Raw genomic sequence first — 24591 nt, forward strand, 5'->3', positions numbered from 1 at the left:
AATTTTGGGGGACCCCTACGTGTTTTTTTTTTTTTTTAATTATTTATTTAATTTAAAATAACAGCGTGGGGTGCCCTCAGTTTTGGATTACCAGCCAAGGTGAGGTTGCCAGCTGTGGTCTGCAGGCTGCAGCCGTCTGCTTTACCCTAGCTGGCTACAAAACTAGGGGGAACCCTACGTCATTTTTTTTTCCATTTTTTTGGCTAAATACAAAGCTAAGCACCCCTTAGTGCCACATGAAAGGCACCAAAGGGTGCTCCACTTTTTCTCCACTTTTTCTCCATTTTTTCTCCACTTTTTCTCCATTTTTTTCTACATTTTTTCTCCATTTTTTTCTCCATTTTTTTCTCCACTTTTTCTCCACTTTTTCTCCACTTTTTCTTCACTTTTTCTCCACTTTTTATCCATTTTTTTCTCCATTTTTACTCCACTTTTTCTCCACTTTTTCTCCATTTTTTTCTCCACTTTTTCTCCACTTTTTCTCCATTTTTTTCTCCACTTTTTCTACATTTTTTCTCCACTTTTTCTCCACTTTTTCTCCACTTTTTCTCCATTTTTTTCTCCACTTTTTCTCCACTTTTTCTACATTTTTTTCTCCATTTTTTCTCCACTTTTTCTTCACTTTTTCTTCACTTTTTCTTCACTTTTTATCCATTTTTTCTCCACTTTTTCTCCATTTTTTCGCCACTTTTTCTCCACTTTTTCTCCACTTTTTCTCCATTTTTACTCCACTTTTTCTCCACTTTTTTCGCCACTTTTTCTCCACTTTTTCTACATTTTTTTCTCCATTTTTTCTCCATTTTTTCTCCACTTTTTCTTCACTTTTTCTTCACTTTTTCTCCACTTTTTATCCATTTTTTCTCCACTTTTTCTCCACTTTTTCTCCACTTTTTCTCCACTTTTACTCCACTTTTACTCCACTTTTTCTCCACTTTTTCTCCATTTTTTCTCCACTTTTTCTCCACTTTTTCCTCCACTTTTTCTCCATTATTTCTACATTTTTTTTCTCAATTTTTTCTCCACTTTTTCTACATTTTTTTTCTCCACTTTTTCTACATTTTTTCTCCACTTTTTCTCCACTTTTTCTCCACTTTTTCTCCGTTCTTTTTCTATGGTCAGTCTACCCATTAGCTCTGCCATGCATACTGTAGCTCTACACCTACTGCACATGTTACTTTATGATTGACATCTCTTTCGTACCAGAGCTGTCTAAGCCTACTCTGACCCCATATTTGTCATTACTATATTGTCCTTGTACTGTATTATGACATTTGTATCATGTGTTTCATTTCTTGGTGTGTTGCAATTTTTTTGCTGCATCCCAATTGTACCTCTACATTGTTCGAGTTTATGTTATTGTTCTCTCACTCTTGTGATACTGATTATTGTCATTTTTCATGATTACAAGCAGATAAGTCCAATCTGACGAAGGCTCAGGCCGAAACGTCATTTGTAACTTGTTTTGGACAAAAACATATATGCTTATGAAAAAAATGTTTTCTTAATACGGACCAATAAAGAGTGATTTTGCATTACTATCCGTTGTGACTTACTGACTTAGTCTGGGAGATTTAGAGTGCCGAGGTTACTCACTAATTTTATCTATTATTACCTCTGAGCACCTATATACCAGTGAGCAGAGCTTCCTCTACAGTAGTTCTCCTGATTAGGCATGCCCTTACCTCATGAGCAGGGCATTGCAGCTTTGGTAGCAACCATTACGACATGGACTCTGCTGCTGTGGACCCGGGGAGAGTGAGTGCAGATTCATTGCACCCACACTCCTCACATGAAGGGTCCGCACTCCTAGAAAATGGGGGATACGTTCCCTGAGTGTCTCCCCCCCCATATTCTAGACGGTCCAGAGTCGTCGTGGGACCCCTTTATTTTTTTTCTTACAATAAATTGGTGAAAGAGGAAATGTTTTGGGGACTGATTTTTCAAATAAATTTCTTTTGTCGATTTTTTTTTTTTTTTTTTGTTAGTACTGACAGTTTATGATGTTGGGTATCTAATAGACGCCATGACATCACAAACTGCTGGGCTTGATCTCAGGTGACTTTACAGCTAGTATCAACCCGATTTATTACCCCGTTTGCCACTGCACCAGGGCACGGGATGAGCTGGGGTGAAGCGCCAGGATTGGCGCATCTAGCGGATGCGCCACGTCTGGGGTGCCTGCGGCCTGCTATTTTTAGGCTGTGAAGGCCCAATAACTATGGACCTTCCCACCCTGAGAATACCAGACCACAGCTGTCCGCTTTACCTTGGCTGGTGATCCAATTTGGGGGGGACCCTACTTTTATTGTGTAATTATTAATATTTATAAAATAATTATAAAAAAGAGCCTGAGGGGACCTCCACATTGGATCCCCAACCACGGTAAAGCTGCCAGCTGTGGTTTTCAGGCTACAGCCGTCTGCTTTACCCTAGCTGGCTATCAAAAATGGGGGGACCCAACGTCATTTTTTTTTAACTATTTTTTAAATAGAAAAAATTAATGGGCTTCCCTGTATTTTTTTTGCCAACCAAGGTAACGGCAGGCAGATGGGGGTGGCAACCCATAGCTGTCTGCTTTATCTGCTGAGAATCAAAAATACCGCGGAGCGCTACGTCATTTTTTTAAAGATTTATTTTTACAGCACTGTGATGTCCAGCAATCAAAATACAGGGAAGCCCATTTTATTTTTAGTTATTTAAATAAATAATTAAAAAAAATATATATGGGCTCCCGCTGCATTTTTTGTATTGCTAGCTAAGGGTAATCCAAGCAGCTACTGGCTGCTAACCCCCACTGCTTGGTGTTACCTTAACTGGCAATGGAAAATCCAGGGAAGCATTTTTTATTTTTTTTGCCAAAAAACTACAAAAAAAGGACGTGAGCTTCGCCATATTTTTGTATGCTAGCCAGGTACAGCAGGCAGGTGCTGGAAGAGTTGGATACAGCGCCAGAAGATGGCGCTTCTATGAAAGTGCCATTTTCTGAGGCGGCTGCAGACTGCAATTCGCAGCAGTGGGGCCCAGAAAGCTCAGGCCATCCTGTGCTGCGGATTCCAATCCCCAGCTGCCTAGTTGTACCTGGCTGGACACAAAAATGGGGCGAAGCCTACGTCATTTGTTTTCTAATTATTTCATGAAATAATAAAAAAAGGGCTTCCCTTTATTTTTGGTTCCCAGCCGGGTACAAATAGGCAACTGGGGGTTGGGGGCAGCCGTACCTGCCTGCTGTACCTGGCTAGCATACAAAAATATGGCGAAGCCCACATAATTTTTTCAGGGGGCAAAAAACTTCTGCATACAGTCCTGGATGGAGTATGCTGAGCCTTGTAGTTCTGCAGCTGCTGTCTGTCTGTATGGAGAAGAGCAGACAGCAGCTGCAGAACTACAAGGCTCAGCATACTCCATCCAGGACTGTATGCAGAAGTTTTTTGCCCACCAAAAAAATGACGTGGGCTTCGCCATATTTTTGTATGCTAGCCAGGTACAGCAGGCAGCCACGGGCTGCCTCCAACCCCCAGTTGCCTATTTGTACCCGGCTGGGAACCAAAAATATAGGGAAGCCCATTTTTTTTTAATTATTTCACTTATTTCATGAAATAATTAAAAAACAAATGACGTGGGCTTCGCCCCATTTTTGTGTCCAGCCGGGTACAACTAGGCAGCTGGGGATTGGAATCCGCAGCACAGGTTAGCCCGAGGTTTCTGGGCGCCTCTGCTGCGGATTTCAGTCCGCAGCCGTCCCAGAAAATGGCGCTCTCATAGAAGCGCCATCATCTGGCGCTGTATCCAACTCTTCCAACAGCCCTGGAGCCGGGTGGCTTGTTGGGTAATCATGAGTTAATACTGGCTTTGTTTTACTAGCCAGTATTAAGCCAGAGATTCTTAATGTCAGGCACGTTTGACCCGGCCATTAAGAATCTCCAATAAAGGGTTAAAAAAAAGACACCACACAGAGAAAAAATACTTTAATAGAAATAAATACACAGACACATTAGAGACTCCATCTGTATTACCCCCTGTCAGCCCTCCACGATCCTGCTCTTCTGTCTTCTTTCTTTCTAGTGTAGTAGTAGTGACGATTGTAGTGAGGATGAGGTTCACCAGCCCATCACTTGGGGCTGGGGAACCTCATCCTCAGTACAATCCTCACTAGTGTAGTAGTAGTGACGATTGTAGTGAGGATGAGGTTCACCAGCCCATCACTTGGGGCTGGGGAACCTCATCCTCACTACAATCCTCACTACAATCGGGAAGCAGCGTGCAGCCTTCACTCCGTGAGTGATCAGTGCTGGCTGTCAGCGGTAACAGCAGTAACGCTGACAGAACAGACGTGTTACCATAGCAACGGTGCTCTCGGAGCTGCGGTTAGCGGTGACGTCACCGCTAACTGCGTTGCTATGGCAACGGTGATCTCCGTTAATGACCGGCTGTGTCAGCCTGTCCCTAACGGAACGGGGAGTCGACCGTGTGCTAGAGCATGTCGCCGGTACATGGCGATACACATATGTGCACCGTGTACCGGAGAGATGCACTCGCAGGTCCTACATGACGCGTCATAGTCATGTGACCAGTCTGTAGCCAATGAGATAATAGCCACGTGACTGGTCACATGGCTATTTTGACGTCACGACAGGTCCTGCATCTCTGCTGGCAGTGCCGGTCACGGGAGGATTCAGCGATCATCGGATGGAATAGCGGCAGGAGACAGAGTGCAGAAGGGATCGCGAGGACCGGTAAGTGTTATGGCAATGTTTATTAACTGTTTGTGTACATTTATCATGCATTTTTATGTGTTTGTGATTGCCTCCCATTATAACCTATTGGTTCTAGTTCGGTTCGTCGAATGTTCGACGAACCGAACTCGAACGGGACCCCCGTTCGGCGAACCGACCTCGAGCCGAACCGCGACCGGTTCGCTCATCTCTACTGAACAGGGCCCAAAATATTGTTTGTAATCTAGATAGAAAAAACTTATTACGAGAAAATAATACTAAGGAAACCACTTTGATTAGTTCAAATAATATTACATTAATAATCGAATTTTCTTCTCAATATAGGGATATAGTGAACTTCATAAAAAAGTATTTACCCATTCTGAATTATGATATGGTTTTCAGTACTGTTATGAGGGAATTTGCTTTCACCCAGTTTATTGTTGAGTGATAACAAATGTAGTAAATATAACTGGCTGTCTTGTACAAGTTTCTATGGCTGTGGTCATGCTCAATGCACTGCCTGCAGTTATGCTACTAAAGTAAAACCTTTACATCTAATAGTACTGGAGAAGTATTCACTTTGAAAAATTTAATCAACTGCAATACCTCTAAAGTGATATATTTAATGGAGTGTGTTGAATGTAAATTACAATATGAGGGTTGAACTGTTGCACAGCTAAAAAACGTATTAGAAGACATTTATCAGACACTGTTAATGTGAACGCAGTCAAGGTGTCAGCAGTATCCCGGCATTTTAAATCTTGCCATAATAGGGATACTTCCAATTTCAGATTTATGGGCATTGAAAAAGTTTAAACCTATAATAAATTAAGATATAAAAAGGAAAGTTCTTATTCGCGAATGTTACTGGATTTTTAAGCTTAAAAGGTAAGGTGTCCCATTTTTTTATTTTTGTATTACTAATCATGATTATGAAATCAGGTATTTTTAATACAAAATTAAATTCACTGTTTATTTAGTTTTTTATTTTATTCTAGTTTTACTGAAGCACTGGGGGCTGCCATTTTGGATTTGCTGTGAGTAACGACAGTTACTTCCTTTACGGCAGCCCCCTGTGCATAGAAGACCGTTGTCGGACTGCGACCCTATACTTAACACAGAAACAGTGTCTGCTATCATCTGGACAAGCCCACTGGGCTCTCCTACTTCTATCTCAAGTGGAACCTGATCCCCAGGTGGCTGGCTTCAGTGACCGTGGAAGTCCCATGCCTCGTGATGGCCACCCCCCTGCCTACCCTGAGCCATCCCTCCTGTGAGAAAGCTCCTAAGCTGTATGTAAAGTGTGAATGTGGAACACCGGTGATTAACCCCCTCCTTACCCGAGGCGAATAACGCACCTTAAATAAAGTGCAATACTCTGTGACGTCTTGAGCCTCAGGGGCGCCACAATCGCACCATAACTGATCCTGGCATGCTGCTCCCCACTCTTACGCTCACCCCCTCCCCCTCCGCTCACTCCCGCACTTTGCCGCTCACCTCCCTCTGCTCACACCCCCTCTGCTCACCCTCCCCATCTCCCGCCGCTCACCCTCCCTCCCCGTCTGTGTTAACCTCGGGCCTCCGCTGCTCGCTGCTATGTACTGTGATTGTTAACAGGACAGGCTGCTGAGAGCGCAGGTCTGAGGTGAATATATGCGTCTGGGAGTGGTGAGCGCGATGTGACATCTGCAGCCTAAGCGGCACTGCACTACAGATCACCCCTCCTCGCCACAGGACACCTCAGACCTACGATCCCGGCCGGCAGCACAGTATATGGGAGAGCGGGATACAGTGAGGCATTGGGTTACAGTCAGTGGGGCATTGGGATACAGTCAGTGGGGCATTGGGATACAGTGTGGCGCGGGATACAGTGGAGCACTAAGCAGCTGGCCTTAGTGACACTTTAAACTTTAGGATCACTTTGCGGCCACCATCAAAATGGCACTGTGATCCTAAACTTCATTCTCTCTTATCCTTTCGGAAACACCCAGAACATGAAGGGGGATGACTTCCTACACAGGAGAGCAGATTACACCCACTTTTACTGCAGTTGTAATTTGAGCTAGTTCTACAGTAGTTCTACAGCAGGATTTCAGCAGCTGCTCCTCCTAGTGTTTGAGTGGAAAAAAAAAATCAATTTTTTATTTTTTTTTTATATTTTTCTCAATTAAGAACAAATAATATTTAAACATTACATTATGTTTTGGAGCTGGGCTGGACTGATATGCTCTCAAGCATCTTGTTAGTATGCTGTATTATAGATGATTGGCTGCTTTCCACCTCCTCCAGCCTGTGTCCTTGTTGGTTTAAATCTTGTTTTATCTCCCCTAACTCTTTTCCTATGGGTTCTAGCACTTTGGTCAGGATACGTAAGGAGCGAGTCACTGGGTGTTCACATGGACTTCCTCGTGTGTCCGAGTCAGACATAGGTTCTGTGTCAGTATCCTCCTCCATTTGTGTTGTTGTTTCCTTGGGTAACTTATCAGCATCCAGGATCTTGGCTTGCTTTTTCAGGAATTTATCCACATCCACTTGCGTGACAGAATTAGTGGACTTATTGGTGGCTCGTGGTGTTTCTGCTCACTGCTTATTATTCACATATGTAAGAAGGGTTGTTGTAGGTGATTTGCCCTCCAAAGTGCTGCAGTGGCTGCCTCCAGGGCACTGCGGGGACTTCTCGTAGGAACCCCTGTGGCAACAGGTAGGGCAGGTGGTCTACTTCTGAGTCGTGATGCCACTCTTTGTATTTGCGGTCAGGATGATGGGTGACCGCCAATGCAGTTTAACGAGCGTCTGGGGCTGATGGGGTCTGCTGTCTGATGGTATGGCCTCCCGAGAGTGAGGCTGGCCCCAGGTTCTCGGGTGTATGTGTGTGGTACAACAGAAGAACTGAGTCTCAGTCCAGCAATGTTTTGCAACTTGTGTTTACTCACTTTCAGGTGTTCTGTGAGGAGCCCGGGCGATGCTGAGATGCACTACAGGGAGAACCAGGTTTTCCTTCAGGCTGGTGTAGGGGTTACTGTAAGCTCGCCTTCCTAGCACTTCTTGTTTCGGATAACCCCTGACTTGAAGTATATGGGATTCATCTAGGGAAGTCGCATCTGCCTTTTCTCCCCTTTCTGGCCCGTTTGCTGGCAGCGTGGACCAAGTAAAGATGGCTACTGGCTCTCTCTCACTTATGGGCCCCCTCATTGCTGCAGATGCTGTGGACTCTGTTGGTTAGTGAGACACCTGGAGTGCCCTCACTGGCAGGTTTTAGCAGACCACTAAATGGATGTCTGGCTCTAGAGACCTGTTCCCCGTACGTGCCTGGTCTACCAGGAGTCCCTGTACTCAACTACCTCGCTTCTTCCTGAGGTGTCTCTCAGGCTGTGTGGCAACTGACCTCCCCCGCAAACAGCCACTACACATGCAGGGTCTGACTAGTGTCCGCTCACTTGCGTCTTCACTTCAGACTGGCTTACTCCTCCTTCCTCTGACTGCCACTGCACTTCTTTAGCTTCCAGCCTCTCTACCGCACCACTAGCTGAGATGTGGAGGCCACGCCCCCTCCTGGATCTGCCCAGGGGTCCCCTCTAAGGTGTGTGCGAAACCTGGTCACTATGTGCCTGTGCATACACACCCTAATCCAGCCTTCAGGATTACCTGTTTGTACTCACCCAGCGTGGGTGCAGTACTCAGTGGCGCCTGACCAGGTCAGGGACGCCACATAGGCTAGCACTTTATTCCCCCCAGGTCATACGACAGGTTTTACTTAGTCAGCCATGCTTTTTAGATAGAGCACCCCTTTATGCTGCTGATGTAGTGCAAGTGTGTTGTAACTTTAGCTTGAAATTATTACTGTGTGGGTCTCCTCCTCCTCCTTTTCAACTTTTCACTGGGACTTGTAGTTCGCCACCAGCAGCCTCCTGCCCAGGGCTTGCAAGCTGCAGCACTAAGAATCAGGGACACTGCGCGCTCACCGCACCGGGCGTCCCCTCGCAGCTCACCTGGAACCGGCAGGCAGCGTCCTCCCTCCTATGACCAGGACTCGAGGTTGATTGCAATGCACCTGCAGCTGTGTCGGCGTCTCACTGCGGCTCGCGGGTTACTGTCGCAAAATGGCGGTGGTACTCGCCGGTCCCCGGAGGTCGCTTGTCTTGGGGAGGAGGTCATAGCCGGGTAGCGGGGAGGTTACACCGGGGAGTCGCTGATATCTCCGGTAGCACTCCTCCCCTGCTTGCTTCTGCTTCCAACCAGGCCCCAAGTTGTCTTAAGCTTGTGGATTACTGTCTCAAGATGGCGGCGGTGCACGCTGGTCCCTGGTAGTCACTTGCCTTAGTGAGGAGGTCTGAACTGGGTTGTAGGGAGGTTACACCGGGGGTTGATGAAATCTCTGGTAGCACTCCTCTCCTGCTTGCTTCTGCTTTCAGCTGCACCTCAGGCTGTCTTAGGCAGGTCTCCTCTGGTCTCCACGCTGCACTAGGCCTCAGAGCATCAGGGCCTCAGGATGGATCCTGGACTCAGCTTGATGGGGAATAACGCCTTCCCTTAGTGTGGCAACCTCTTTAGACGTGGTTTCGGCTGTCTGAGGGTCGTGAGAGTGGCTGAATTACTCCGATGGTGTTGGATTAGCAGGAGCTCTCATCTGCATGTCCAGCTCCTCCGGCGGCCATCTTGGACTCCTAAACATTACATTAAACCATTAATACTTCAGATTTTTTCAGTTATTGAAATTTTTTTTTTATTTTGACGGCAACTTCCCTTTAACACCAGGTCACCTATTGGATTAAATATGAGACAGGACATAATTTTGCAATATTCATGAACAATTTTGTGTACGGTATTTATGCTAATCTATGATGTATTTATCATCTTGTGTTAACTATCGCATGTTTATAATTTTTCTCTGTGTTCTATTAATATGCACAGTTTCTTAATTCAGTTTCCATGTATGTGCACAAATTTGCACTTTTGGTATGCAATTTAAGGGAGTTCCTACTTACTAATTAATTACATCACAAATTAATTAGCTCCCCTAGCAGGAAAGAAGAAATATAAAGTTTCTGTTTTTTAGCTCAATGTTATTCATGATTAAGGCTTCCTATAGCTGAAATGCATAGGATTGTTGTTCCTAAAGCCTGCTGCAGCATGCTACACTGTATTTTAATGTGCCTATAATAAAAGGGGCGTTTTAAAAATATTCTACTACTGGATTTATCTCATTTCTTTTTCATACTGTGTGCATGTAGCATCCATTTATATATCCTGGATGCCCAGATAAGAGTTCATAGGTGCCAATATGACCTTAAGTGAGGTGCAGTACAATGGGGTGCCTGAAGCCTCAGGGGCACCACACACTTGTTTAACTGCCTGAATTCAGCTTATGTAAATGTAACCTAAATGTTTGAGTGTGGTGGTGCAATATGTAGGGCCCCATTTTAATCTTTTGCCTAGGACCCCACTTTGTAAAACCGGCCCTGACCAGCACAGTCACTGACTGTTGCTGTCAGTTAAACCAAGTTTTCTTGGTGAAAGCTGCAATGCTGCCCAACCACCATGGCAGATATGTACAGTACGTCAATTATTGATAAGTACATCCTGACCTTGCATACAGATACATTATATTTCAAATATGAAACTAATCTTTTAAGATCCCTATATATAGTACTCTACAGACAGTATTACAACCCAAACAAAGCCTCTGTAATTGCAATCTTCAATATTTGTTTGCACTATATACAGTGCTGGCCAAAAGTATTGGCACCCCTGCAATTCTGTCAGATAATACTCAGTTTCTTCTTGAAAATGATTACAATCACAAAATCTTTGGTATTATTATCTTCATTTATTTTGCTTGCAATGAAAAAACACAAAAGAGAATGGATCAAAAATCAAATCATTGATCATTTCACACAAAACTCCAAAAATGGGCCAGACAAAAGTATTGGCACCCTTAGCTTAATACTTGGTTGCACAACCTTTAGCCAAAATAACTGCAAACAACTGCTTCCGGTAACCATCAATGAGTTTCTTACAATGCTCTACTGGAATTTTAGACCATTCTTCTTTGGCAAACTGCTCCAGGTCCCTGAGATTTGAAGGGTGCCTTCTCCAAACTGCCATTTTGAGATCTCTCCACAGGTGTTCTATGGGATTCAGGTCTGGACTCATTCCTGGCCACTTTAGTAGTCTCCAGTGCTTTCTCTCAAACCATTTTCTAGTGCTTTTGAAGTGTGTTTTAGGTCATTGTCCTGCTGGAAGACCCATGACCTCTGAGGAAGACCCAGCTTTCTCACACTGGGCCCTACATTATGCTGCAAAATTTGTTGGTAGTCTTCAGACTTCATAATGCCATGCACACGGTCAAGCAGTCCAGTGCCAGAGGCAGCAAAGCAACCCCAAAACATCAGGGAACCTCCGCCATGTTTGACTGTAGGGACCGTGTTCTTTTCTTTGAATGCCTCTTTTTTTTTTTTCCTGTAAACTCTATGTTGATGGCTTTTCCCAAAAAGCTCTACTTTTGTCTCATCTGACCAGAGAACATTCTTCCAAAACGTTTTAGGCTTTCTCAGGTAAGTTTTGGCAAACTCCAGCCTGGCTTTTTTATGTCTCGGGGTAAGAAGTGGGGTCTTCCTGGGTATCCTACCATACAGTCCCTTTTTATTCAGACGCTGACGGATAGTACGGGTTGACACTGTTGTACCCTCGGACTGCAGGGCAGCTGGAACTTGTTTGGATGTTAGTCAAGGTTCTTTATCCACCATCCGCACAATCTTGCGTTGAAATGTCTCGTCAATTTTTCTTTTCCTTCCACATCTAGGGAGGTTAGCCACAGTGCCATATGGGCTTTAAACTTCTTGATGACACTGCGCACCGTAGACACAGGAACTTTCAGGTCTTTGGAGATGGACTTGTAGCCTTGAGATTGCTCATGCTTCCTCACAATTTGGATTCTCAAGTCCTCAGACAGTTCTTTGGTCTTCTTTCTTTTCTCCATGCTCAATGTGGTACACACAAGGACACAGGACAGAGGTTTAGTCAGCTTTAATCCCTGTCAACTGGCTGCAAGTGTGATTTAGTTATTGCCAACACCTGTTACGTGCCACAGGTAAGTTACAGGTGCTGCTGATTACACAAATTAGAGACGCATCACATGATTTTTCAAACAGTGACAATACTTTTGTCCACCCCCTTTTTATGTTTGGTGTGGAATTATATTCAATTTGGCTTTATGACAATTTTTTTTTTCTTCATTGAAGACAAATTAAATGAAGATAATAATACCAAAGAATTTATGATTGCAATCATTTTCAGGAAGAAACTGAGTATTCTCTGACAGAATTGCAGGGATGCCAATACATTTGGCCAGTACTGTAGGCATGTATGTTTTGGGAGATACAGAATTTAATTTTAATAAGGTTGTAAATATATAGTGTAAGCATAAGATGCAAAGGATAATGGATCTCCTAGTTGCTATGTAACTGTGCTTTTCGGGAACTGTTTGTTTGGATGCCTGTCAATGAAAAACAAGTTCACATAATGCAGAGCTACCCTGTTTACAGAGTGTGCTCCCACAGATTACTCATTGCTTCATGTGACAGCTCTGAGAACTGTCAGGGACCACAAGAAACCTGAACCTGCAGGACAGACAAAGGAATGTGTGACATGTCCGTCCCCACCATATGCATGTGATCAGCACACAAGTTATATATAGGATGGTCAGAGGGGGCACAGAGAAATCACAAGCTAACCCTGGAGTATGAGACTTGCACAAAAGAGACATTCATAGCTAGGACTTTTGGGACAAAAGCCACATACAGGAAAAGAAGAACATCTTCATCGGTGTGTAAAGACAATCAAAGTGAGAGAAGATTCTCAAGGTCATAGGCCTTGGAAAGATTTGTAAAGGACTATGGATTACAATGCAGATATTATCCGGGACAATAGTCCTATGGACAGCTTGGAAAAACAGCTAATTTGTCCTATTTGCCTTGAAATGTTCAATAAACCAGTGGTGATTCTGCCTTGCCAACACAACTTGTGTCGGAAATGTGCCAATGATGTATTTCAGGTAAGGAGATACAAGATCTATTAATATACCAATACAGAAATACTTTACATTTGTATGATGCGTATGTGCTATATGGTGTTTCATGTCAGCCATGAATTTTTTTTATACCTTTATCCATAGTAATTTGGCCAATTTTGTGGCTTTTTTTAATGCAGATGTACTTATTGTTCTTTGGATTAGTATCCTAAAAGTGCAAGAATATTTTAAACTGAAGTTTCAGTAATGAACATCATGATATGTAGAGATTTTACATTTTTTTTCATCATTTTTTTTTAAATTGTAGGCTGGAAACCCATATTGGCCGACACGAACTTCCGTGTCCGGTGGGAAATTTCGCTGCCCTACATGTCGTCACGAGGTCATTCTAGACCGCCATGGAGTTTATGGGCTTCAAAGGAACCTGCTTGTAGAGAACATAATAGACATCTACAAACAGGACTACAATAGGTAAGCAGTCCAGGAATATTAAAAGGAACCTGTCACATGAAAAAATGCCAATAATCTGTGAATATAGGGTTAATCTTGAGGTTGATAGCGTTTGGAACTGCCCTGCATCTGCGGTTCAAACCCCACTGTTGGTAGGAACAGTGTTTGTGTTTCAGTCACGGGGGTGGCACCGGCTTGGGTTCAGTCACCACTGTGTATGGAGGGTAGCCGCTGTAACTGCGCCTCCCGCACTGAGTGACAGCTCGATCAGCACACACAGAGCAGTGTCTGAACCTACCTCGGTGATTTTCCTTCCAGCAGTGGGGTTGTAATTGCAGGCACTAGGCAGGTTCCAAATGCTAATACCCTGCAGATTAACCCCACAGATGCAGGTTGTGTTTTTTTCAAGTGAGAGGTTCCCTATAATATAGCTGTTCTACTAAATAAAGTGTCTGTGGTGTTATTTCAGTAGGTATAAAAATGTTGTAACAGTTATTATTCCTTTTCTATATCTGTTTACAATGCCTTTGCTTCCTTTTATTAATGGCTAGTCGACCTGAGAAAAAAAATGAAAATCATCCTATGTGTGAGAAGCATGAAGACGAGAGGATAAACATCTATTGTATAAGCTGCCAAGTGCCAACTTGCTCCATGTGTAAAGTATTTGGAGCTCATAAAGACTGTGAAGTTTCTCCCCTCCAGAACGTATACCAGACTCAGAAGGTGAGGGACACACAATGGCCTAGTAATGACCTACACAGAGTGGCATGGGCATACAAATAAACCTGCTCTAATTTTACAGTAGCAATCACCGCGCCACAGATGGCTCTCCGTGTATCAATAGTGGCTGCACACAAGCAGCACCCGCCAAGTCACCTGTTATATTTAGAAAGAGTTGAGACTGCAGCCAGGTCTCACAGGGGACACAGCTGTGTGGGGGTGTAAAGCTGAACAGGTTGGAACGGGACATTTGAGATCAAAGCTATTAATGATTGTAGAGCATTAATGTTTCATAATTGAAAGATTTTTTATTATCTTAGAAATTAATTCCCCAAAACCAATGCTTTTTAAAATTAATTTAAATAAATACAAAGTTCTATCTGTTTTGGCTTTTTTAAAATGAAGAATTTGGGGAGTATTCTGTTATGTCATATGTAGTACAGGGGAACATGTTCTAGAGCAGGGGTCTCAAACGGCTATGTGTCCACGTTGCTTTTTACCTGCTTTTTTGCTGCTTTTTCAACTGCAGCGTTTAATGCCAAAATGGATATGTTCTGCTTTTCAAGCTTAGTCTATGGGAACTTGGGTTTCTAAACCCCACTATGCAGTTCAAACTGCAGCCTTTTTGTGGCAGAAATTTGGGCAAAAACTCTGCTTTGCAGTGCAAAACCCAAATGGCAAAAACAATTGACATGTCCCCTATTGTGTCATTCTTTACACACACAACCTGCCCTGTGCAGCCTCAGTGGGCAACACACACACACCAAATCCTTCTCACCTGTACGCTGTTCCCTATTTCCTGCTTTATGTGACCCTCAGGCAAATGGACGCTCGCAGCCCCTGTAAGTTCTCTCTGCACAACTATTCCAATAGCAGCCGCTGACCAATCAGAGGCAAGAAGCTGAGGTCATATGAGTCAGTTGCCTGCCACTGATTGGCTGGCGGCTGCCAATAATTTGTGCAGAAACTGCTTGACTGAGCAGCGCTGAGGGCTGCGGCCCCAGCGATTGTTACCGGGTCCACTGGCCTGCGGGCAGCAAGAAATAACCTGAGGGGCCACATGCGCGCCCGTGTGTTTGAGACCCCAGTTCTGGAGCAAGATCTGCTTAGCTGAGTGATTTAAAGTTTTGATGAATATTCAGTCTAAACTAAAGTCTAAACTTTAATTTGTAATTAAATATTGATCAGTCTTTCAAAGCTATGAATTTTTGTGATATACTTCATTATCTTATTTTGCTTTCTCCTATCTGTAACACCATGCTGAAGGTGATGATTTATCTGCCCAGTAAATGTCTTGAACTGCAGGTCTAGCTAACATCCATCTTCTTATGTGCGCTTCTCTGCTCCCCTCCCAGACACTCTACCTGTCTGAGCATGGAGGAGGGGAGTACAGAAGCTCACATGGAAGATGCAGTTCAAATCAGCTACTTCCACAGCATGAACTAGGCAGGTAAGCCAGCACCTTCAGCATGGTGTTAGAGATAGAAGGAAGCCAAATTAGGTTATGAAGTATGTTACAATATTACAAAGATTCACAACTTTACAAAGGCTGATCAATTAATATATAAAAGAAAAAAGTTTAGTTAACCTTTAAATTCCTGATAATTTATGGCCTTAGGTTTCCATTGTGCTGTCTTACTGAGTCCCTGACCCCATAGCCCAGGGATAAAAGAAAATAGAAATAATAAGAAATCTTTTCCCACAATACAATATATATAAAATATAAACTTTATCCAAGCATATAGGTTTATAGGAATTGCTGGCAGATGAAGCATTAAGCCAAAAGTTAGCTAACATGTATAGTGTTAAGAGGCATATACACTGCAAGGTATTTAAGCGTTGTGAAAAACATGTGTTTCCCTATTATCTTGCTGTGTAAACATTCTGCTGATCACTCAATTAACGAGTAAAACACTTGTTCATTGGGTGAAATTATCTATTATGTAGCAAAAAAGAACATCATTCTCATCCTGTGTAAGCAGGACTCGCACTGCCGAGAACAATGCAGCCTATGCATATTGAGCAATCTAGTATAACTCATCAGTGAGCATCAGTTACTTTTGATTTCCTGTGTAAACAGGCATTCCAACGACTGCCGATCGGTAAAGGTTTATTGATCGGCGGTCAGTCCGTATAAAGAGATCTTTAGTTTAATATATCTATATTGAGTTGTTTTTATCTTTGTCTCAAGGAAATTGAAGACCTTCATATGTTATAAACTAATGTCAGCTGAACTCACTGATATAGACAGGATTGGCCTACAGTCTAATGTATAGGAGTGCCTCCCAAGGGAAATATCAAGTATGTCCGATTACAGACTGGCAGTGCTTTTTTTTCGCTGTGAGTTGAGCCACTGCCTGAGGAATCTAGCAGTGACTTTCTCATACAGAAAATAGGAGTGTTCTGCTCCCTTGGGGTATGTTCACAAGTTGTGTGTTTGCAGCGGGTATTTTATTGCATTAAAAAACGTAGCTGCAAACAATATGCTGTAAAAATACCTGAAAGAATTGACATGCTGCATCTTAGTAAAAATGCGGCAAGGCAAAAAGTACACACAGAATAAAAATGCATATGCTTTAGACTTGCGAAATATCATATATACCAAATACACTGCATAAAATAGACAGCAAAAATGCCACATGTGGTGAACATACCAGTATAGTGAACACGAGAGCGCTACTATTTATGGGAGTGTCGGGAGGCATGCCTGTTGTCTGAACGATTGGCAGGACCATTATCTATTGTGTATAACGGGCTTACACTCTTAAACACTATTTGATCACCTTCTATGTCTCTCCAGAGTTTTACAGTTGTGTCTGTTATGTGTTACATCTTTGCTCCTCGGTTGGCATCTCTCTGGAGTGACTATTGTCTGTTGTAAACCAATATGAGGCAGCAATGGCCAAACATTGTAACACTTAGGCTATGTCCGCACGTTGCTTTTTACCTGCTTTTTTGCTGCTTTTTCAACTGCAGCGTTTAATGCCAAAATGGTTGTGTTCTGCTTTTCAAGCAAAGTCTATGGGAATTTGGGTTTCTTGTCCGCACTATGCAGTTCAAACTGCAGCCTTTTTGTTGCAGAACTTTGGTCAAAAACTCAGCTTTGCAGTGCAAAACCCAAATGGCAAAAACAATTCACATGTCAATTGTTTTTGCCATTTGGGTTTTGCACTGCAAAGCTGAGTTTTTGACCAAAGTTCTGCAACAAAAAGGCTGCAGTTTGAACTGCATAGTGCGGACAAGAAACCCAAATTCCCATAGACTTTGCTTGAAAAGCAGAACACAACCATTTTGGCATTAAACGCTGCAGTTGAAAAAGCAGCAAAAAAGCAGGTAAAAAGCAGGTAAAAAGCAACGTGCGGACATAGCCTTACACTTTGAGGTCATGTGAATGAAATGGTTTTTATTGTTGTGGTCAATTGTTATATAAAAATGCTACATAAATGTTTAATTATACAAGGGTTGACACTCAACTAATGATGACTGAAAAGGTGTTTGTTTGAGTTAATTTTTTTTTTTTAAATACAATTAAAAACCTTAGTCATAAGTTCCAAAATGGAACTTGCTATTGTGTTTTGTAAAAAAAAAAAAAAAATCACATATTTGGAAAATATGTGAATTTGTAGCTCACCATATCCAAGATACTGTACCACTGATTTCACCCCATCCGTAATGTTGTCAATCATTTCCCTGACCCACATTGTATATGTTATTCTCTCTCAAGTAAATTAACTAATTTCTTACTTTTATTTGGTTCACAGACAGAACTTGATGGCTGTATATCAATGCTGGTCGCTGGTAATGACAGAATACAGACTATAATTAACCAACTGGAGGAGTCTTCTAAGACAATAAAGGTAAAAACAAAACATGGACACACAATGTACAAGATGTGTGCACGCTATACTAAACCATGCTCACATACTAGATATATTTCTATTTATTCACTCTTGTTTCTTTTTGCAAACACCTGTAAATAGTCAATTCTGCATTGATGCAGTGCTATAACAGCCAAGCACGTCAAAAAGCAAATTGCCGAACAATTGTCTATAGCAGGGGTCGGGAACCTATGGCTCGCGAGCCAGATATGGCTCTTTTGATGGCCGTATCTGGCTCGCAGACAGGGCTCCTACCTGTCTATGGGAAGGATCAGGGCCCTCTCTTATCATTCTCCCCGCTGTGACTGTCGGCGTTCTTCTGACAGCTCTGCAGCGAGCGCGGTGACGTCATCACTGCGCGCCTGCTGAGAGGTCAGCGAGCGACAGCAATGGACGATGCGCCGAGGAGACCGGATCAGCGGGGGAACGAGTGAGCCGCCCCTCTACTGACACTGGGCTCCCCTGACTCACAGGCCGGCCACTACACAGCGGCACTAGTACACATAGGGGCCCGGCAGCCGCTCTGCGTCTATGTGTAGTGCTGCTGTGTAGTGGCCGAACTGTGAGTCAGGGGAGCCCAGTGTCAGTAGAGGGGCCCCTGACCTGGAGAGGCCACCAGCCGTGTCTGAGCTGCAGGAGTGCTCCTGACCTGCACAGCAGACGGGATCTCCATCCTGCAGGACCTGCGATGATGTCACGCCCATGTGACTGTGTGGGAGGAGACACAGGAGGCCGGGCAGAAAGCAAGATACTGAATCCTGAAGGAGATTTGGACACATGACTGGTAATAAGAAAAGAGGGGACATGAGGGTGAGGGGGCTGCAGGGTGAGGGGCATATGAGGGGTGCAGACTGTGACAGAAGCATGTGAAGGGGTGCAGAGTGTTTGAGAGGGGTAAGTTGGGGTACAGGCAGGGTGAGATATGTGAGCAGGGTGTGTGAGATATGGGGGTGTATTGTGTGTGATATGGGGGGTGCAGGCTGTATGGGAAGCAGGGTATGTGACATATGGGGGTGTAGTGTGTGAGATCTGGGGGGTGCAGGCTGTATGGGAAGCAGTGTGTGTGTGTGTGTGTGTGATATGGGGGGTGCAGGCTGTATGGGAAGCAGTGTGTGTGTGTGTGTGTGTGTGATATGGGGGGTGCAGGCTGTATGGGGAGCAGTGTGTGTGTGTGTGATATGGGGGGTGCAGGCTGTATGGGGAGCAGTGTGTGTGTGTGATATGGGGGGGGTGCAGGCTGTATGGGAAGCAGGGTATGTGACATATGGGGGTGTAGTGTGTGAGATCTGGGGGGTGCAGGCTGTATGGGAAGCAGTGTGTGTGTGTGGGATATGGGGGGTGCAGGCTGTATGTGGAGCAGTGTGTGTGTGTGATATGGGGGGTGCAGGCTGTATGGGAAGCAGGGTGTGTGAGATATGGGGGTGTAGTGTGTGGGATATGGGGGGTGCAGGCTGTATGGGGAGCAGTGTGTGTGTGTGATATGGGGGGTGCAGGCTGTATGGGGAGCAGTGTGTGTGTGTGTGTGATATGGGGGGTGCAGGCTGTATGGGGAGCAGTGTGTGTGTGTGATATGGGGGGGTGCAGGCTGTATGGGAAGCAGGGTATGTGACATATGGGGGTGTAGTGTGTGAGATCTGGAGGGTGCAGGCTGTATGGGAAGCAGTGTGTGTGTGTGTGGGATATGGGGGGTGCAGGCTGTATGTGGAGCAGTGTGTGTGTGTGATATGGGGGGTGCAGGCTGTATGGGAAGCAGGGTGTCTGGGCCACTGACAGATACAATTGCTCCAGCGGTCACTTAGTACACAAAGGAGTGTTCCTCTCTGCTGCACTAAGCCACCGCTGGACCTAAACAATAATTCGCTGTAAAATAATAAAATAGATAATTGACATAACTGACAATGCGTTGTGTGACATGTCCAATATTCCAGCTTCTTTCTTCTGCGAATGCCTCAAAGCTGGCATTCTCTCAACATCAGGTGGGAAGAATGCCAGCTTCCAGTCATGCGCAGGAAAAAGAAGAAGCCAGACTGCTGGACTGATGTCATGCATCGCAAGTTCACAATGTAAGTTATTTATTTGATTTTTTTACTGCTAATTACCATTGTTTCAGTCCAGTTGTGGCTTTATACAGCAGGGAGGAGCATTCCTTGCTGTACTAAGTGAACATTGGAGCGATTGATCTGTCAATGGCCCTTTAAACATATTGTACGGCTCTCGCGGAATTATATTTCAAAATATGTGGCGTTTACGGCTCTCTTAGCCAAAAAGGTTCCTGACCCCTGGTCTATAGCCATGTTAGATTTTTGCATTGTGCAATATGATTTAATTCATTAATGTTGATATCCCAGGTTTACATGGAAATATATATTTAAGCTCAAATGATAGGCATTAATGCCAAAAATTGGTCCATTTTTCACATTACTCTAAGGGGTAAAATGAGATTTTCAGGCGGAGCAGAAAAAGCCTAAACATTTTTCTTTACCGAATATATAGGAGAGCAGTCAAAGGAAGCGGGAGTCTGTCAACGAATTATTTGTAGAGCTAAACAGAGTGATTGAGCAGAAGAAGACAGATCTTGTGGAGAGGATATCTCATGCTGAGGAAGAAAAGCTAGATTTTGCACGGTCCCTCATTGTTAAATATCAGGAACAACTTCAGGCCTCATCAGACCTGTTACAAAGTGCGCTTCAAGCAGTAGAACAGACTGGTCATGCTACTTTCCTTCTGGTGAGTCATTACAGAGCATAAGGTTAATGGACCTGATTGTCATAATAGTACAGAAAGATAACAGAAAGTTGGACATGTATTATTAGGGTGAGTGCCCAACATCAGGATCAGCAGCTGTTTGGAAGCAGCAAATTTTTGCTACATCCAAAATGCTGTGTTGTACAGTAATAGCACAGTGGATGGGATTTATTGAAATCTCATGCCCACTGTGCTTTTTTTCTACGCAGTGTAAACTGACCTGAAGCACGGCTTTTTGAGCTGCATCATGACAATTTATGCTTGTGGAGATGAGCACGGGAGAACACAGCAAAAATCTGCTGCACCCAGAATACTGATGATGGGCCCAGACACTGCATGCTCCTGTAGAGAACACTAGCATCTCCGCACTCACCCTTATAGTCAGCAAAGAAACGTGTACCATCATATACTGAAGGTCCAATTTTTAAATGTTAATTTGAATGCGCCGTCATTTACTTTAATATTTTTTTTATATTCCAATATTTTTGTATTTGCAGAAATCCCAGCAGCTTATGAAAAGGTGAGTGTGAATTTCAGTCATATGATCATACACACATTTGAATTGATATAAACATAACAATAAAAAAAATTTGAATTACCGTAAGATATCAAGTTTTTAATGAAATGATATATGTGCCTAATTGATAAACTAGAACACCAGATATCTAGCTATTTATTCATTTGGGGGGTGCCATTAGTAACTTTCTGCCTGACAGCTGAAGTTGAATTCCAATTGCTTTTTGTAATATAAATGCTAACAGTGAGAGACAGAATGTAGTCTTCACAGGTGGCCAGCCTTCACTAGTTTCCCTTGAACTGACTTGGCAGTGTGCTGCATACAAGTGGCAATCCTCAAGTTCACACTACAAATAACCAGAATTAGTGGAAAGGACGACAGAGAGGTCTAGAGCCATACCACATATTGGAGCAGACCTGGGATAGGCAATGCTAAAGATTAGATCAAATGTGTTTTGAAAATAATGAGGCATTATGGAGCTAGATTTGATCACAGTAGACAGATTCAAGGGTGAAAATATGGAATAAAATAGTGAAATTCAGAAATGGAGAAGTACTTCTGCTAAGGCTAAGTTCACATTTCCGCTAAAATCTATCAGTCACAATCCGCTGCTCTTGTAAACAGCGGAATCCGTTTAGCGGATTCCGCTGCTCCCATAGACGTGTATGAGCAGCGGATTGTGACTGATGATGCTGCGTTGCACCCTCCGCCCGACCGCCGGGCGGGGGGAACGCAGCATGTAACGTTTTTTGAGCAGCGAGATCCGTCGGATTTCGCTGCGCATGCGCTCTGGCTCCCTGCACACGTCACCAGCTTTGGTTGGTTACCCGATATTTACCCTGGTTACGGTGCAAGGAGCCAGCGCTAAGCGGTGTAGGCCGTAACCAAGGTAAATATCGGGTAACCAAGTTAAACATCGGGTGCTTTGCTGTTACCCGATATTTAGGCTGGTTACGTGTGCAGGGAGGCCGACACTTCCCCGCTCGGCCCCGCCCCCTCCCGCACTTTGCATGTGCACACACACATACATACATACATACATACATACATACATGCACATACACACACTCACTCACACTCACTCACACATACACTCACCTGTCCCCAGCCATGCAGACCGCAGCACTTCTACTGACATCCTCTGCGCCTGGCCCCGCCCCCTGCTCGGCTCCGCCCCCTCCCGCACTTTGCATGTGCACACACATACATACATACATACATACATGCACATACACACACTCACTCACTCACAGATACACTCACCTGTCCCCAGCCATGCAGACCGCAGCACTTCTACTGACATCCTCTGCGCCTGGCCCCGCCCCCCGCTCGGCCCCGCCCCCTCCCGCACTTTGCATGTGCACACACATACATACATACATGCACATACACACACTCACTCACTCACAGATACACTCACCTGTCCCCAGCCATGCAGACCGCAGCACTTCTACTGACATCCTCTGCGCCTGGCCCCGCCCCCCGCTCGGCTCCGCCCCCTCCCGCACTTTGCATGTACACACATACATACATACATACATACATGCACATACACACACTCACTCACTCACAGATACACTCACCTGTCCCCAGCCATGCAGACCGCAGCACTTCTACTGACATCCTCTGCGCCTGGCCCCGCCCCCCGCTCGGCTCTGCCCCCTCCCGCACTTTGCATGTGCACACACATACATACATACATACATACATGCACATACACACACTCACTCACTCACAGATACACTCACCTGTCCCCAGCCATGCAGACCGCAGCACTTCCACTGACATCCTCAGCGCCTGGCCCCGCCCCCCGCTCGGCTCCGCCCCCGAACTCCGCCCCCCCGCACACAACGGAATCCGACAAAGAATTCTGTTCTTTGTCATCCGTTGTACAGCGTTGAACAGCGCATCAGTCACATGCGTCAAGCGACGCATGTGACTGATACAAATCAACGGAAATGTGAACTTAGCCCCAGGCATACAACGAGGCAAAAGCGTAGATTATGATCAGAGGTAGATCTTTTACAGCCATTCAGAACCCTCTCTAGTGTGAGAGAAATTATGGAAATACTTAAAGGGGTTCTCTGGTAAAATTAGGAGATTTAAAAAGGGGGACTACTGAACTTCTCGAACCCTCACCAGTTGTGTTCTGATGCTGCCCTGCTCACGTTGGGGGTCTACATCCAGGTGCAACGATGACATTTACTCACAGGGATAAGTGACCTTAGAGCCAATACCTCTCCACGCAAACCTCTTTAGGTTACATCCGATATTAAGTTTATATAGTGGCATTTATTATGGGTGTCAAGGATTAAGGATTTTACTAATCATTCTTATTTCCCCTTGTAGAATCATGGATGCCTCTAAAGGTTCTCAGCTTGATAAGACAGAACCTGACTTTGAAAATATGGACCAATTTACTTTGGACATTGAACATATTACTGAATGTCTGAAAAGCCTTGATTTTAGTACATGTAAGTGTGGCCAAAGAAGAATTTGAAGGTTTTGGAAATACTGTGATTTGGTTCTATTTGTCTTATTAATAAATCTAATGCAGGTTGTGAATACGAGGAGGAAGAGGAGGATGTGGAGGAATATGAGGAGCCACAAGAAGAAAGACTTGAAGGTAAAAATGCACCACTCCGGATATAATGCAACAATTGCTCTATGGATTCTACTTGGTTATAATCATATTTTTAATCATATGATTATAACCACTATTTATAATAATTTGTTCATAGTAAACCTTAAGAAATCTTTAGATACTGAATTCATCATTATTAAATAATTGACATTTGTGCAATTTCTGTCTATTTTCAGGGCAGCAATAACTTTTAGGCATGTGAAAAAAAAGAATCATCAGACTAAGAATGTAAAAAGCATGGTATAATCCTCAGGATGAAACCAGGACATCACATGAGTCAAGAGGATGGAGATCCTGCGGGCTAAATAACTCAGGACTGCTGCTAGGAATCAGAGAACCTTTCTTGTTGGTCATCTGATCAGGGTGTATATAATTGTTCGGCTGTCATTTTTAAGTATGTTGGGTGCCATGACTCTGTATGCAGGTTTTTCTGCACACGGTCAGGAATCCTGCTGTAGGGTTCGGGTCGCACAAATAATCCTTGCAGGCATGTTTTAAATGTAATGACTTAAAACTTGAATAAATGTTTTCTCTTGTTGTGATACATTCCTGAGATGTAGTGTGTGATGCCATGCTATATGACTGCTAAACTCTATAATGATTTTCTCTAAAAGATAGTAAAGATTTAGCAAAAATATAAATCTGATAAGTTTCCTTCAGATTATTTACGGATTGAAGGTTGATGAGCCTGAGCAAGGACATATGGATTCTCTACAGTTGTGCACAAGCACTATATGACATGAGAATATGGCTAGTATCTGCCCATTATTCTCTCCCATATTCTCCACTAGATGAAGTCCAATAAACACATGAAATATATATTATATCCATCCAAATGTCACATAAATGCTATGTGTATTAATAGGGTCCTCCTAGGTGAAAATCAAAGTATA

General features: G+C 43.9%; 1 protein-coding gene across 1 annotated transcript; it reads left to right on the top strand.

Moving 5' to 3' along the window:
• The first annotated feature begins 12412 nt into the window (after positions 1 to 12412).
• Positions 12413 to 24240, top strand: TRIM63 (tripartite motif containing 63). The gene is made up of 9 exons (XM_075335831.1): positions 12413 to 12768; positions 13052 to 13215; positions 13746 to 13917; positions 17676 to 17771; positions 20286 to 20519; positions 21035 to 21057; positions 23404 to 23528; positions 23612 to 23680; positions 23875 to 24240. The coding sequence occupies exons 1-9, from the start codon at positions 12610 to 12612 to the stop codon at positions 23883 to 23885; spliced, it is 1053 nt and encodes a 350-aa protein (XP_075191946.1). The 5' UTR covers positions 12413 to 12609; the 3' UTR covers positions 23886 to 24240.
• The last annotated feature ends 351 nt before the right edge of the window (positions 24241 to 24591 follow it).

The sequence above is a fragment of the Anomaloglossus baeobatrachus genome, chromosome 2, assembly GCF_048569485.1.
Source record: "Anomaloglossus baeobatrachus isolate aAnoBae1 chromosome 2, aAnoBae1.hap1, whole genome shotgun sequence".
Lineage (NCBI taxonomy): Eukaryota > Metazoa > Chordata > Amphibia > Anura > Aromobatidae > Anomaloglossus > Anomaloglossus baeobatrachus.

Coding starts and splice junctions, on each gene's coding strand:
- TRIM63 (XM_075335831.1), top strand. CDS start 12,610: ATGGATTACAATGCAGATATTATCCGGGACAATAGTCCTATGGACAGC. Junction 13,216..13,745: donor TACAAACAGGACTACAATAG/GTAAGCAGTCCA, acceptor ATTAATGGCTAG/TCGACCTGAGAAAAAAAATG. Junction 17,772..20,285: donor AGTCTTCTAAGACAATAAAG/GTAAAAACAAAA, acceptor CCGAATATATAG/GAGAGCAGTCAAAGGAAGCG.